Below are 16,953 nucleotides of genomic sequence, written 5' to 3'. Positions count from 1 at the left end.
CTAAGAAATCTGAAGACACAGGTTGAGAAAGCGCTAATCCAGTTTCTTTGTAGTGGCGCACAATTCAAGACCTCCCTCACCAAAATGATCCGTTATTTCCCTCATCCAAGTACTGGGCAGACGGGCAAGTCTGGGTAGGTAGACAAGAAAAGGTTCTAAGATGAAACAATGACACAAATGGAAGACTTAATATCTTGCAGAACAAGCATCTGTTTATAAAATTGACAAATGATTCCCGTTTCCCAAAATCAAAAGAAGCCGACAGACTTGCAAAGAAAGATATTATCTTTTATTGTAGCTGAGCAAGACTTTTTGTCTATACAGAACCAGTCTGGATTTAATACAGCAATACAGCTCCAGTTGTATTATTTTATCTCTTGTGTTTACATTTGGTATATTGACAAAAACTGTTGTGTGACAATTTGTTATGGAATATTTTATTCTGAAATAGGTAAACTGACCTGGAACAAATGCTCACAAAATGAAGGCGTGACTATTCACATAGATGACATTTCAAGCATGCTCAGCACCACCATGGGATTCTTTGCATGAATAATCACCAAAACCGATTGCTCTCTTGCTATTAAATCACACCACACATGCACAGTGAAACTTAAATGGTTCACGTTGCAATAAGCAGGCTTTATAATGCAGCAACAAAGTCAACAAGATGGAATAACATTAAAGCAATTCTAAAAATGCAAGGCTAAATGATTAAAATGATTACTTTTTTATTGCACTTGAAATGGTATATTCACCAAAATGCCTGGGTGTTGTTTTCTTTATAATTCAAATTGAAGAAATAAAGCAGAATAAAGCTTTTTTATTTAACAATATGGTACTTTGTATACTTTAACCTTAGATAAAAAATACACATAAAGAACATAATTAGTATAGTTAAATTTAAACATATACATATTTTGTACAACTCATGATAGTACAAATCTTTTTTTTCCAGAGAAGAGTATTCTAGAAAAAAGTGGCATGGCACATTAGAATTCACACGATTTGTGTGATGTGCCTTTGTTAGTCTGATGCCTGCCACCCAATTTTGCGAATGTGGATTCATTTCTTGATCATCTCCTACCTGGAAATTGAAAGGCAACTATACTTTTCCAGACTAAAAGTTACAAGTGCCAGCATATTTCCAGGAGAGGGGGGTCCCTCTGCCATCCTCCTATGGATCAAACAATGGAGTGTATCACATTTCCTGAAAATATTCCTAGTATCACCTAATCGTAAACCACAACAGAACATCCAAATGACAAATGAAAAATATTAAAAATCTCTCTCTCTGGCTGACACTCTTCCTTCACTTGCTGTGGCAAATCAGCAATACAAAGAGCCTTAAGCCATGGCAAGGGACTGGACACTTCTTCAAACACTTTTTCTTTCTTTAATTTGCTTTTTAATTGAATGTTTTACACCTCACCAGGATAGTGATTTTCAAAAAGCACCAGGACATTTGAGAGGGTCTTGGAACCTCACTGCAAGCTGCTCAATGTGAAGCTCAATATAAAAAAAGAACTTTCCTTCCAACATGCAGACATTTGGGACATGTTCTGAGACAAAAAGTATACGCAACTACAGAACAGGCAACAGACAAGGTGTATGAATTACAATGCATGTACCTCAAAAGAGGTAGTCCATGATCCCACACCTCCTCAAAAAAAATCATCCTGGGAACGTTATCTCTAAGAGCAGAAATGCTGAAAGATCAGCAGTGGAATAAACTGCTGATCTTTCAAGTGGCAGTGAAACCAGCTGCCATCCGACAGTCTGTGCAATACAAACTACTGAGATTAATCACATCACTGCCTTCCTTCCATATTATCACAATCAAGAATATTATTCTCACTTGAAAACCATAACCTGAAAATGACTATTTGAATGTTTCAGGTGTGGATACTATCCATTGCACATGATTTGCTGTGCTACATCTGATTATGAATCTTGGGCTACACCTTTCTGCTGAAAAACAACCTCCACCAGAAAATGTTTGCATTTTTTGAAAAAACAAATGTATTTAATAGCTGGTGTATATTATGTTGCAAATCTCACAGAAAACAAAAATAGTTTGCACTCATTATACATCTGCCCCTTCTGTATCATAGACCTGAATAAAGAACAAATGTCAAGTGTGTGCCTCAAAGTATTTACACATTAAGGTTTTCCCCTACCCCTTTGCATACTACCGTAGTACTCTTTAAACAGCACTCCCAGATGCAACTACTCCTTCCCCATGTCTATTAAAACCTGACCAGATGGATAAGTGAACAACATATTTCCTTCCTCCTGTGGAAAAGAGTTTAGACTGACCCGTTGCTACACCAATGGTTTTACTGAAAGATCCACAATTTCTAATGCCCATTCTCACCACTACTTCTAGGTGGTGAGAAGTGGGCAGCAAGTTGGATTGAGAAGACTTCCAAGCCTAATTTTCTTATTGACAACACTGTGATTACAATAGGTTCCCTTTGCTAAGAATAGAAATGGAAAAAATATGTTGAGATTCAAGACAATTCTGTGTGAGTTTATTATATTTGGAAAAAACATTCTAAACCTAACTTCAGGATCTCATTCCTCGATACAGAATACTGTTACTATTTCATACTAGACAACTTTAAGCTAAAGGGGAACTTGAAAAGTCTGTAGATAATCATGTGAATCACTTGCTAGTTTCAAGTTATTCATACACAATTTATATAGACAAAGAACAGATACAACTTTTCCAATATCTTAGTCATGAAATTCCTGTTCAATCTCAACACTGATATAATTCAAAGGTATCAATCTAGTATCTGACATATGATTTAAGTGGAAATCTGTTAATTAAAAATCCTCTATAAAAATGCCTTCCATACAAATATTTCACAAATGTCCTTTTTAATATGCACCTAGTCCCAGTGTTACTGTAATAACATTCAGTTAAAAACAATGCTACCCACTACAAACTATATTCCTTAATCCAAAATGCAAAGTACCTGAGCTTTGATCCCTTTTGCTCATTTTACACAGGAGAACACATGATTGAAAGCAATTCAGTAATAGTCATAGTCCATACCATGTATCCTATGGTAATGTACCCTACTGCCTCTGGGTTCCTATAAACTGACATTTCAGTTCCAAATTCAGCTACAAACGTATTTACTAATTACTCTGCAATGTTTTTGAGATTCAACAAAATGTATAGGTTTTACAGCAGCAAATTACGTCTCTCCTAATAATAAAGCTGCCTGCGATTCAAATTTAAAGCAGATAATCTGCCAAATACATATACAAATACAAAAAGAAACTTGGAAATTTAAAAAAATTGAGTTGAATTCAAAGGGTTCTTGTGCAAAATGATGCAAAACTATGGAGTTTGTAAAAAAGGATTTAGAATTGAGTTGATTTAAACATTATTTATTGTCTGAGGAATAGACTTGAGAGTAGTATCCTTTAATTGCACTGGGAATTAAAGAACAGGTATTAGAACGTTCTGAAGCATTCTGATCAGTGAGGGATAATGCGACTTGGAATCCAATAACAGAGGACCAAACAATTCCCAACTGTGACTTAAAGGCCTGTTTAATATTTAAGTTACCACTTGCTACTCTCAAAAAATAGGAACAAATAAAGTAATCAAAAAAGTCAATGACAACATAAAACAATCTGTCTACTAATGTGACCACATTTACTAATCTTGCAGTGAGTAAGGCACTGAAAGATAATTTTTGTATTCTGTATCGAAGATGAAAACCAAAGGATAACCATGGTCAGTATATAGATACTTTGACTTCCACTATTTAAAATACCTCAACAAACCAAAGAATAGTTCACTTTTTTCCGTCATTTTCCATGTATTAGACATTTCATGTAGAAACATTTGGGAGAGAAGTCTTGTCTCCTTTTTGTTTAAATTTGAAAGATGCAATGTGCTGTTTTGAAAACACACATTTCCCAGGATTAAACACAGTGGGCTTTCCTTATCTGTGGGTTCTGTCTTCACAGATGAAATCAAACATGTATCAAAAATAATAATAAAACAATTGCAGATATTATTTTCTGCAGCACCTCCCGCTAGGGAAGCCACTAGGCTGGAGTGGGGAAGAGAGAGAGAGAGAGAGAGAGGGAGAGAGATGAAGACTGGGAGGTGGTTAGTGGGGCGAGGTGGGGAAGGGAGGCTGTGGCACACACGCAGGGGGAAAAAAAACCAGAAGATCAGGAAGCAGTTTTCAGGGAGGATGGGCCATGGACTCATGCAAGGAAGAAGAGAAGCAGAAAGATTAGGACACGGATGTGTGCAAGGAGAGGAAGTGGAAAGAGAATCAGAAGCAGTTGTCAGGGAGGTTGAGGATTCCATCAAAGGAGTGGGACTCAACCTCCTTCGCTGTCACTGCTGGAGGTCCTGGAACCAATTCCCTGCTCCTGTATGCCCAAACAAATTTAAAAAGGTCTCTTGTGCAACAAAAAAAATTGCAAAGAGAAAACTGAAAATGATTTAGTTGGCACATCTCCAAAAGCATTACTTTCACCCTCACCTCTATCCCGAATGGTTTAAAAAGCTTATGACTCTGCCTGATAAATTCCGAATGGCCACCTTCCCAACAGGGAAGAGAAGATTGCTCACAGAGGCCGCTGTTGGAACTAATGGTTGTATTGTGATCTGCTATGTTCTTTATAAGACATTTTATCACTGATGGAGGGAAAGAGGCTGGAAGGGACAAACTGGGGTGATGGGAAGAATGTGAGGAATTCATTTCCTGAGTATTAACTGCATTCACTTTTATATTTGCTTTCCTGGAGGACCATAATGTAGTGCTCAGTAACTGGAAAAATCAATAATTAAAATAGTGGTTGAGGGGTTTTATTATGTGTAAAAAATAACTGAACATGATACTTCTACAATTGTTAGTCCAGGTCCTGCCTCGGCTGCCTCTACTCCCAGAATTTCTGACCATTGGACAAGCTGGCTAGGGCTTCCGGTAGTTGGAGCCACAGGTTGTACAGGCCTGGTCTAGGCTGTATGATATCCTAGGGCAGCCATGGCACTTTCAGTAGGAACACACATGCTCTTCTCGACACCTGACAATATTTTTAGATAGGACTTCAGAAATCTTTTGGGTGGTTTTTAAACTAGAACTTTATACTGTGTACAACTTTTCATGTCTTTACCAAGTAGAAGAGAATAAAATACATGCCAAGTAAACACCTTATTTTTAAAAGAAGTTCCTTACTCTTTGAAGAATGCAAGAAAATGCCCTAATTTACATTCAAGAGTCAACTGAATCACCACAGCATTCGAAGCTCCAAATTGCTCTTGTTGAGATGAAATGATCTGTTTTTCACTGGAGACTCTTTCCGACTTGCCAAGAGATGATTGATGTTCCTCTTCTCATAAATGCCAGACAAAATATAGAAGATGTGCCTGTAATCTTAGAAAGACTAATTCTTCACCTCCAGAGCTTCCTTCTCAGCTTTTTCTTTAGTCTTCTCTTTCTCTTCTAGTTTTTCTTCCTTTTGCAACAGTGACATGATCTCTGCTACTTGGTTAGTAGAAATATCAATGTCTTCCTTGTCAATCAGTTCTACCACCTATGCAAATATACAATGTTTGAAAATGTAAATGTAAACTTAAGTCATATGTATAAATGCTTACATTTTGCTTCATTTGTGGGCTTTAAAAATTAACAATTACAAATAAAGTAACAGAAGGAAATACGCCTCAGCATCAAGCTATTTTACACTATACAAGGTCCCCCCCCCCCCCATTTCAAAATAATGTACACCTCCTTGGCTTGGGAAGGCCAATTTCGCATTTTCCAAACGAACAGGACTCTTTTTGCAACTAATGGATACTGAAATCTGTGTTGAATTTGATAAAATGTGTAATTTACCTTACAATTAATGTACTGAAAAAGTAGGGCTATACATAATAACCTAACATGTTTCTCTAGAAAAAATATAAAAAGCAGGACATTAAAATGGGAGGGATTAATAGATTTCCACTGATTCTGGTAAGTAACTTCTTCCTGATCTTGAACACAAGATCAAAGCTGAATTGATGGTACATCTAGTATGAGCATCTCATCTGTCCCTGCAAAAATATCCTGTTAGTATATGCTTCCAGTGCTGTTGTGCACAATGAAGAATAGATCAGTTGATAAAATGGAAGAGTAAAAGACAAATTGCAAAGAGCAAAAAGACCGAGCAGACTATAAAAACTGAATATTTGTAGGACAGCATTTATTATTCTGCTCAATAAGTGAACAATGTGCTTTATACATGAACTAAAAACTGCTCAAGTCCAAGTGTGGCTGCCAGGGGAACAGAAAGGCACTTTATGCTTCTAGAAAGACAGAGCAATCTTCCACCACCCTCAGAAAAGCATAACGTAAGATATTACATAGCTATCATAGCACAGCTTGATTTTAAGAGAATTCGTGGAAGGAATGCTCTTAAAATCAAAGAAACGCAGAAGGACCCTCCTTTAATGGGGTAATGCTGATAAGCTGCTGAAGGTGGGGTGGAAAATTTCCTTCTCTGACCTGGTTCATATTAACCCATACGAGAGCACAAACACGTTATTCAATTGTGAAGATAAATAAAATATGTAACAGCTTATTTTAAAAATGGCATGATTGGTATTTATCGTGCAAGTCTGTTATTGTATGCAGAAGAGGAGAATAATAATAATAATAATAATAATAATAATAATAATAATCCCCCCCGCAGGTGCCACCTTGACGTGGTGGGGGGGCTTAACTGCTCCAATGATGACTGAGGGCTGTGCTGGCGGTAGTGTAACTACCGGCAGGTCCAACCAAGCCAGAGAGGCCTCAGCTGAGGAGCAGAACTAAGAGCACCTAACCCATTAGCATTATGGAGAAACAAACCCAAACGAAGTCTATACTGGCTCGGTCGTCGCCCAGGATAAAAAGGACCGCGGTGGATGCTGCTGATTCTGGACATCCATTGACAAGTGGGCTACGGAATCATCAAACCCCAAATAAACAGTCACAGAAGCGGCAGAAATACACAATGCCAGAAAACCGCACAATTATGAAATGCTACTACAAATCTGAACCTCAAAGGCGTGGCTACCAAAAAAGGATGCATCAACTGTGGAAACAAGAGTACCCTGACTCACAGATAACAGAACCCCGACTGGCTGACCAACGAAGATTCATAATCAGAAACAAAGTGTTCAGTGAAGTTGAACTTGAAGAAATCCAGAAAATTTGCAAAGTAAATTACCATCAGACCACAGCACAGACAGCAGCAGAGACTTCAGCAACACTTGGAATGGTGGAACAGATTGAACCAGAAGAAAGTGTGGAGCTTTTGCAAGAATTTCATGAACCAGCACTTGAAACATCTGCTGAACCACCAGGAACCTTGACAGCAAGACAACAAGAGCTCAAGGATAAGATCATGGCTCATGCTGCAGCAAATGCAATAAGAAAGCGGCTCCCAACTCTAAAAACAGTGCCCAAGAGACACCTGGCGCCTCTCATGAAAGATGTGAATGCAGCACTCTCCACTGTCCAAATAACATCAATTGAACAAACAAATCAGTATGCCTACAGTGCAGCAGTGATAGTAACAGAAGAGCTTGGGCTCCTACAACCAAGGCAGCCCCAAAGAAAATCGACTGGAAAACCAAAGTGGAAGGTCAGGCTAGAGTTGAAAATCAAAAAGCTTAGATCAGATGCAAGTAACCTGAAAAATATGAAAGAGAAGAAACTGAAGAATGACAAAATCAAGCAATACCTGATCCGAAAGTACTGGCTGAACACCAGAAAAATTGAAGAAGCTTTGGAAATTGTGAAAGAACAAATTACAGCAACAGCCAGAAAAATTGAAAGGTATGAAGCCAGAATCATCCAGTACAGACAAAATCAACTGTTTCAATCAGACCAAAGACAGTTCTATCAGAGCCTGAACCAAAAAACAGACACAGTAACCATAAAGCCAGAGAAAACTGCAACAACAAAGTTCTGGAAAGAGCTTTGGGAAAACAATAAGAACTACAACAAAAACGCTGGGTGGATAAAGGAGTTTGAAGGAAAATTCTCACAGAACAAAATGGAACTGATGGAAATAACAACTGAAATGATCAGCAAACGAGTGCAAAAAGTCAAGAACTGGACATCGCCTGGTAGTGATCAACTCCATGGATTTTGGCTCAAACATCTGATTAGTTTACATGGAAAAATGGCCCAACAATTCAATGAGATGCTGCAGAAAGGAAGTATCAGTGAATGGCTAACAACTGGAAGAACATACCTGATACAAAAGGATCCAGCAAAAGGAGCAGCACCAGGAAACTACAGGCCAATAACATGTCTGCCCACTATGTTTAAACTACTGACTGGCATCATAGCTGACAGAATTCAAGACTATCTTGAAGAAAAAAACATCTTGCCAGATGAACAGAAAGGCAACAAACGGAAAAGCAGGGGCACAAAAGACCAGTTATTGATTGACAAAATGATTCTGGAGAACTGTAAGAGCCGAAAAGCTAATCTTCACATGACGTGGATTGACTACAAAAAGGTCTTTGACTCACTCCCACACAGCTGGATCATCAAGTGCCTGGACGCCATCGGGATTAGTAAAAACGTTGGCACCTTCATTGAAAACATGATGGAGCACTGGAAAACTGAACTGTTTGTTGGAAATGAAAGTTATGGACTTGTCAACATCAGGAGAGGAATTTTCCAGGGAGACTCATTGTCCCCTTTGCTTTTCATTATTGCCATGATCCCTCTGTCAACAATCTTACAAAAAACAAATCTCGGCTACCAAACATCTAAGAATTCTCACAAAATTTCACATTTGATGTACATGGATGACCTGAAGCTATATGGGAAAACGGAAACTGAAATCCAATCTCTGACCAACACTGTCTGAATTTTTAGCACTGATATCAACATGGAGTTTGGTTTGGACAAATGTTCGACAGTGGCATTGAAGAAGGGAAAAATAATTGAAAGTGAGGGCATCAATATGCCCAATGGCCAAACAATAAGGTGTCACCAGCCAGAGGCCTATAAATATCTGGGCATATTACAGCTGGACAACATCAAGCATGAACATGTGAAAACTGTGGTCAGTAAAGAATACACACAAAGGGTCAGAAAAATTCTCAAAAGCAAGCTCAATGGAGGCAACACCATCAAGGCCATAAACACCTGGGCCATACCTGTCATAAGATATACTGCTGGCATTATAAACTGGACACAGATGGAACTGGACAATTTGGACAGAAAAACGAGAAAACTTATGACCATTCATCATTCACTGCACCCTCGCAGTGATGTTGACCGGCTGTATCTGCCTAGAAGATCAGGGGGCAGAGGACTCTTGCAAGTAAAACAAGCAGTCAAAGAAGAAGAACATGCCCTGGCAGAATATGTAAAACAAAGTGAAGAACCTGCTTTGATTGAAGTCAAAAATCAGAAACTCCTCAAAGCACAGCAGACAAAAAACCAGTACAAGAAAACCGCACTACAAACTAGAGCTGACAGCTGGCACAACAAAACACTGCATGGAAAGTTCCTTGACAAAATTGAAGGAAAAGCTGATAAAGAGAAGACCTGGCTCTGGCTCACGAATGGGACCCTGAAGAAGGAGACAGAAGGCCTGATCCTTGCAGCCCAGGAGCAAGCCATCAGAACAAATGCAATCAAGGCCAAGATCGAAAAATCAGCTGATGACCCAAAGTGCAGACTGTGCAAGGAAACCGATGAAACCATTGATCATATCCTCAGCTGCTGTAAGAAAATTGCACAGACAGACTACAAACAGAGGCACAACTATGTGGCCCAAATGATTCATTGGAACCTATGCCTCAAGTATCACCTCCCTGCAGTTAAGAACTGGTGGAATCACAAACCTGCAAAGGTTGTGGAAAATGAACACGCAAAGATACTGTGGGACTTCCGAATCCAGACTGACAAAGTTCTGGAACACAACACACCAGACATCACAGTTGTGGAAAAGAACAAGGTTTGGATCATTGATGTTGCCATCCCAGGTGACAGTCACATTGACGAAAAACAACAGGAAAAACTCAGCCGCTATCAGGACCTCAAGATTGAACTTCAAAGACTCTGGCAGAAACCAGTGCAGGTGGTCCCGGTGGTGATGGGCACACTGGGTGCTTTGCCAAAAGATCTCAGCCGGCATTTGGAAACAATAGACATTGACAAAATTACGATCTGCCAACTGCAAAAGGCCACCTTACTGGGATCTGCACGCATCATCCGAAAATACATCACACAGTCCTAGACACTTGGGAAGTGTTCGACTTGTGATTTTGTGAAACGAAATCCAGCATATCTATCTTGTTTGCTGTGTCATACAATGTCGTTGTGTCAATAATAATAATAATAATAATAATAATAACTACTTTAATCTTGTATCCTGCCACCATCTCCCCGAAGGGACTCGGAGCGGCTTACAACAGGGACATGCCCAGCATAACACATAACATCATAAAAACAGTGATTTAAAACAGTAGTTAACACAATACAGCAATAAAATATGCACATTAAATAAATACCTTAAAACTCTGCATCAATACACATATAATAAAAAGTGAATAGTGCAAGGACTCTAAAGGGGTCCAGAAGTAAAATCAGGGCAGGAAGGGACAAACTAAGGTTCCAATAAAGTGCTAGGACATATAGAGTGGGGAGCAATAAGAAGGTACCGTACAATTTTCACATCTGGTGGCCGTTTTACAAAAAGGCACTTCGGAGAACCAGAAGAAGTTTATTTCCTGTTGCTGCTCTGGCTAGGCAAAGATCACATGAGAACTCAATAGGCAAGGCAAGGAATTGAGACACCGAATTCTTGTATTTCTTCTAATCACACAATGCGGGCCTAACCTGGGCAGTGACAAGAGATGCCCCCCTCCTGGATGTCCTTGCCACAAACAAAGAAATGAGCTGTCAAATAGTAATGCTAAGAAAGTCCTAAAATATCTGCATAGAAGATGTCTGATTTCAAAAAGCATTTTACATCAATTACACTTGTATAATAGTTCATAAGCTGCCTTGGATCCCATGCTGGCAGACAGACAGTACTATATATAAAGCAAAATAAAGGAAAAGCACTCACCTTCACAACATCATCAATATCTATTTTTCCATCTTTGTTCTCATCCAGTGCTTCTGCAAGCCTGTTCAGTTTGCTTTCTGGTATCTTTTGGATATGTTTCATCACATTAATAAGCTCATTGATACTGATGAGATTCTCCCTAAATGGGAAACACAATCTGTATACAGCAAGCAGTTACTAAAAGGATTTAAAATAAAAAAAAAACACCCACAACAACCTAATACTAACCAGATAACTAAATTCCATGAGAAAAGAAAACAATGCTCAACATAAAAGAAAAAACAGCCCAGGCATGTTATAATGAAACATTAGATAATGAGCTATATGGTCAGTAGTCATGATCACTTCCTGAGACACTGCCAGACAGCAGAATATGGGAGCAGGAAGATAACTTGACTGTTCTTTGACTTTAAATAATACAGCATGTCAGAGAGGATGTAGGCTATATCCCTTCTCCAGCATCCTGACTCTTTTACGGTGACCGTGAGCCAAAGTGCCCCCTTCCAACTCTATGATTCTATTAAACGTATTTATGTTAAAACCATTTCAAACTTGTTGAAAGGAAACTTAAGAGAAAAGGTATACCTGCTTTAAAAAAAAAAAGAACTGTTTCCAGACACTGGCCTACAGAAGATGAAGTAGATACTTTCATGTTTTGGATTCAAAAGAGGCACTTGTGCTGAAAAAAATCTTCAATGACACTAACTATGTGTACACGTCTTGCCTCCCTCATTGACATCACTTATGACTTACCCAATAGGAGGAGTAGTACCACTATCCAACTGTCCGTCCACCACTTTTTGATCCGTCTCTAATTCCTGGATAATTTTGTCAATCTGACCAATCATTCGGTTCACTCTTTTAGTGAGTCTCTTGCTTGCTTTAGATTCTTCAACTATTTCCTCTTCTCCAGTCTTACACAGTTCTTTAATCTCTTGCAAATCCTAAGGATCAAACAGATTTTTTGGTAAAAAGCAAGTTGAGAGACCACTCAAGAACATGAAAAGGATATGCACACAGGCTGACTTTCCAGCTTCTTCCTCTCCCCAACAGTCCCCTGAAAAGCCATCAGTTCCATCCAGCTTCTTCAGGGACAATCCTGAATGGAGGGCACTGTGGCACAGAGAGGGACGGAGAAATGGCTAAAATGTGGCAAAGGGATTTATTGAGAACAGGCAAAGTCAACATGTAATAAACTGGATCTTGATTGTATTCTTAATTTGTACAACAATTTGAGCAAAAGGGAACCACCTTCTTGTCTGACAAGTAAAATGTCTTGTCCTCTTCTGTCAAAGATGTGAGGTTTAAAGAAGTACAAACATTTCTCTCATACAAATAGCTTGCTCAAGCTAGCACTAATTTCCTCTCCAAATAAAACACAAAATTAATTTTGGGTTGATGTGAGTTTTCTGGGCTGTATGGCCATGTTCCATTCTCTCCTGATGTTTCGCCCACATCTATGGCAGGCATCCTCAGAGGTTGTGAGGTCTGTTGGAAGCTAGGCAAGTGGGGTTTATATATCCGTGGGATGTCCAGGGTGGGAGAAAGAACTCTTGTCTGTTGGAGGGAAGTCTGAATGTTGCAATTGGCCACCTTAATGAGCATTGAATGGCCTTGAAGCTTCAAAGTCTGGCTGCTTCCTGCCTGGGGGAATCCTTTGCTGGGAGGTGTTAGCTGGCCTTGATTGTTTCATGAATTCCTGGTTTTTGAGTGTTGTTCTTTAATTACTGTCCTGGTTTTAGAGTTTTTTTAAATACTGGTAGCCAGATTCTGTTCATTTTCATAATTTCCTCCTTTCAATTAAAATTGTCCACATGCTTGTGGATTTATATGGCTTCTCTGTGTAATCTGACATGGTGGTTGTTACAGTGGTCCGCATTTCTGTGTTCTCAAATAATATGCTGTGTCCAGGTTGATTCATCAAGTACTCTGCTGTGGCTGAATTCTCTGGTTAGTCAGCAATGCCTTTCATATTCCTTGATTCATGTTTGGGCGATGCTGCGTTTGGTGGTCCCTATGTAGACTTGTCGACAGCTGCAGAGGTGAGAACATGGCCATATAGCCTGGAAAACTCACAGCACCCCAGTGATTCTGGCTATGAAAGTATTCAACAACAAAATTAATTTTACCAATGTAAGTCACTTCTTCTTCTCTTACCTCACTGTATTCCTGCACATCATCTCTGAGATCCTCAAGTTCTTCTTTTTCCTTTGTTAGGGATTTCTTCTGCTCCTTCAGTTTGGTACAAGCATCATTTAGCAAGTCAATTTCTTCTTTGGTTATTTCTTCACCCTGAAGCAAATGGAAATCAACAAACTGATAGAGAAAGAAGAAAGGCAGAAATATTTCCCCAAGATAATGTCTGTATATGTATGTGCCTTGAAGTTGTCTGTTGACTTATGATGACCCCATGAATTTGCCAGAGTTTTGTTAAGCAAGAAGGTAGTTTTGCCAATTACCTCCCTTGAAATGCAGCCTACCCTTCTTGAGATTTGTGGCAAGTCTACAATCCAAGTACTGACACCACTTAGCCTTCAAGACCAAACGTGATCTGGTTCTTTCAGTATCTAGAATACCACGAAAGGACTCACTTGCTCCAGATGTTCATATCTCTTTCATGCTTGAGCTATTTCCCTGATTCTGGAAGCCCAACTACCCTCTGCTTGTCTGAAAGGCTTGTAATACAGAGTGTCTGAAAAAGAACTCTCTAGTTTCCATTTAAAGTAAATGGAAACAAGGGAGTTCCTTTTCAGACACCCTGTATTCAGGATACTATGACAAATAAATTACGTATGAGTATCACAAATCTTTGAAATAAATAGTAATGGGGAAAGGTACACTATCACAGGTGCCAAGGCAAAACATTCCTCTGGTGGAATGGAGAAGTGAATCCTGAATATTGAACGCCCTGGAAAATACACTGAAATGGAATCAGGCAAATATGGCAATCTGCCGATATCTGTGGACCTGTTATCCTGGACTGGTGGTGGCATTTTTCCAGACAAGGAAAAAACAGAGGTTTTCATGAAAACCCAGTTCTGCCTCTGACGGCCTTCCAAGACACTGTTTTTATCTCAGAGGAGTTAGGGGGAAAAGAACACCCCTTCCAGGATGGTGGCTGTAATGCGTAGCAAAAGGAATGTTGAATTTATTGGAGTTCAACTCCATACTGCCCAAGTTTGCAGTACCCAATGAGGAGTAGTTAGTTTAGGAATAGGCTGAGCTAATCCTTGCCCCCTGTCTCCTGAATGACAGCTGAAATGTATCTATTTCTTTTCTCTTCTCTGTTTCTGCTCTCATTCTGATTGGTTGTGTGGAATGTATACACTTTACAGGTGCAAGCTTTTTGTCTTTGACTTTCTACTTTTATATATTAGTGTGTGCTGTGTGTATTGAGACCTCTCTCTGCTTGTGTGTCAGGAGAGATGTCTTGGAGATCTTCCCCTCTCGTTGAACCCTAGAAGAGATAGAGTTTAGAGTAGCTAGGACCCAGTTCTTTACTATTTAGAAATGTAGATTTTTTGTAAATAAACCTTTTTTAATCTTCAAGATGGAACTCCGTATGTTTGCCTTCTAAGCTCTAAATTCTTTACAGCCAGATGGCACTTCACGCTCTGATAGCTGTGATCTGAATGCTTAATTAGAAGTATCCTGTTTTTGCGTATTTTGGATGCTCTGCTGTTTTGTGGTAGTTTTCTCTTTTAACACCAAGAAAATCCTAACAGAATTGTCATTTTAAAGAATAATTTAAAGAAGAGTGTATCTTGAGATTCACTCCTGGGTGTTGGATAATTAAATTCTCATTGACATTCAACTTATGCTCTCTAGATGTGAGTTATCTAAATCTCTTATCTGAAACTAAATGAAATGCAACTAGAAACAGCTGTTATCAACTCCTTCAGAGAACTAATGGACTTTATAAAAATTCTTTTAAGAAACACCAAGGTTAATACATTTTGTGTTGTGGTTTGATCGTATTCACACCCATAAAAAGGTTAATATTCTGCTTTTCCTCAAAGTCATAATGAATTAACTTTCCCAGGACAAAGAAACAGAAAGTAGATATCTGACTGCTTCCCCTTTTGCCTAGAAACAGCAGCATCAGCAACAGCTACAAAAAACCGAAGAAAGGAAGAAAGTGTATTTTACTTTGTGTTCAGATACATCAATAACTTTAAGGCAAAATGGCTATGGAAGGCACATTGGAAGAGTATGTGGAACGAGTTGGATGTAACTAAATTTTGACAGAATTGAGAATTACAAGGAAAGGGTAACAGCGGAATTGAAAGAAATACTCTGGCAAAGCTGACCTGGTGAAATCACATCCAAAACCCAGCAGGAGATAGCAAGATTGGAGAAACTTCTCATGGAAGCTATACATAAAGTCTTCAGCAAACAGATTGATAAGATCTATCAAAAAGCCTGGCTTGTGGGCAAACAGGAAAATCCACATGGTGGCTAACTTCGTAAGATGGCACATTTGTGATAGGGTCATGCTGAAAGATCACTGACATTAGAACACCCCTATGCAATGAAAGAGAAGAGAAGAAGAGGAGGCGGCTCTCCCATATGCACTGTTTCTAAATGAAAAATGGAATCAAAAAGATATCTAGAATATATGATAATGGCTAACAAAGATTTGTGAAATAATTAAGATCAACAAATTCATGAGAAGAATTTGTCTAACTTCAAAAAAGAGTGGGGATTTATTGATTAGTATAAGACTAGAGTATTAATTGATTGTAGGATTTATGAATTAGTAATATGTTACTAAACGCAGAAGTATGATGACATAATATTTACAAAAGAGAGTAGAATAGTCAGAACCGAAAAAACCACCAGACAGAGTGATAGGTAGGTAATTAGTTTTTACATTTGTAGTTTTGCTTTTGTATGTACTTTGTTTATTTATTTGGTTTTGTGGTTTTGTCAGCAGTTGTAGGTTGGTGTTTTATACTGAGAAAAAATGCTTGTTTTGTGTTTGATATAATTTGTTTCTTTGCATATGCCTTTGTTTGTATGATGGCATGTTTGTTTCTTTGAATACAAATTAATTAAAAAACTGGGAAATATTTTGAACTCCAAAATTCCTCTCATATTGGGTTGAAAGAGAGTAATTTTAACATTTGAGGGAGGGTGGGAGAAGCTCTTCCAACACAATAGTTGCTCACCCTGTCACAGGGTTATGTGGCACATCATTCAGATATGCATCAACCAAAAAGCTGTAAGACACTTTATGACATTGGAGAATGCGCAGAATAGACAATCTGCTCATTTTATATACAATTTCCTCTACACTGTTTACAAAATCCAATCATTAGTGCTTTAGAAATAGAAGGTGGATTCCTAACCTTAATGAAAAGGCACCACTGCCATGTTTCAAACTTTGCAGCATGAAAACAAGAACAACTAATAAATAAAGATCAGCGTTATTGAGTTGCTTCTATAAAGCATGGATATTTCTAAAAGCTGCATATGCTAGTGGCAGCCAGCTTTGGAGGTGCTAAGGCAGGGAGAGGCGGATGTACCACAAGTTAAGAGAAAGCAGTTAACTGGGATACCTTTGATGGCAAAGCCAAATTCACAATATCTTCCTATCTAACAGTATCATAATACTGGCTACTCATGAAACAGGGAGTGGACAAAGTGTGGTCTTGGAGCTGCATAAATCCTACATGCCAAATATTTTCCCATGTCTCAATTCTCCCCAAACTCCCTGGACTTTTCTGTGCATAAAAAGGGTGGATTTCCTGGGCTGAAAGAATTGAGAAGAGGAAATTCGTCTTTCAAATAAAACTACAGCCTGCCTCGCATTATTAAATATTAAAAAAATGTAAAACC

At 38.7% G+C, this 16,953-nt stretch overlaps 1 protein-coding gene across 3 annotated transcripts in view; it reads right to left on the bottom strand.

Moving 5' to 3' along the window:
- Positions 1–267: 267 nt before the first annotated feature.
- The window catches only part of letm1 (leucine zipper and EF-hand containing transmembrane protein 1), a 42,085-nt gene continuing 25,399 nt past the window's right edge, over positions 268–16,953 (bottom strand). For 2 of the 3 annotated variants that reach the window (XM_008117720.3, XM_008117718.3), the window contains 4 exons: positions 13,270–13,404; positions 11,866–12,056; positions 11,113–11,269; positions 268–5,577 (listed from right to left, as the gene is read on the bottom strand). In XM_008117720.3, coding sequence (XP_008115927.2) covers positions 5,428–5,577; positions 11,113–11,269; positions 11,866–12,056; positions 13,270–13,404 — 633 coding nt within the window. In that variant the 3' untranslated portion in view covers positions 268–5,427. The remainder of the gene's footprint in view (positions 5,578–11,112; positions 11,270–11,865; positions 12,057–13,269; positions 13,405–16,953) is intronic. The other variant, XM_008117719.3, reaches the window with a different exon arrangement.

This window comes from Anolis carolinensis, chromosome 3 (genome assembly GCF_035594765.1).
Source record: "Anolis carolinensis isolate JA03-04 chromosome 3, rAnoCar3.1.pri, whole genome shotgun sequence".
Taxonomy (NCBI): Eukaryota; Metazoa; Chordata; class Lepidosauria; order Squamata; family Dactyloidae; genus Anolis; species Anolis carolinensis.
The sequence above is the reverse complement of the archived record's forward strand: the minus strand, read 5'-3'. Positions and strand labels throughout refer to the sequence as shown.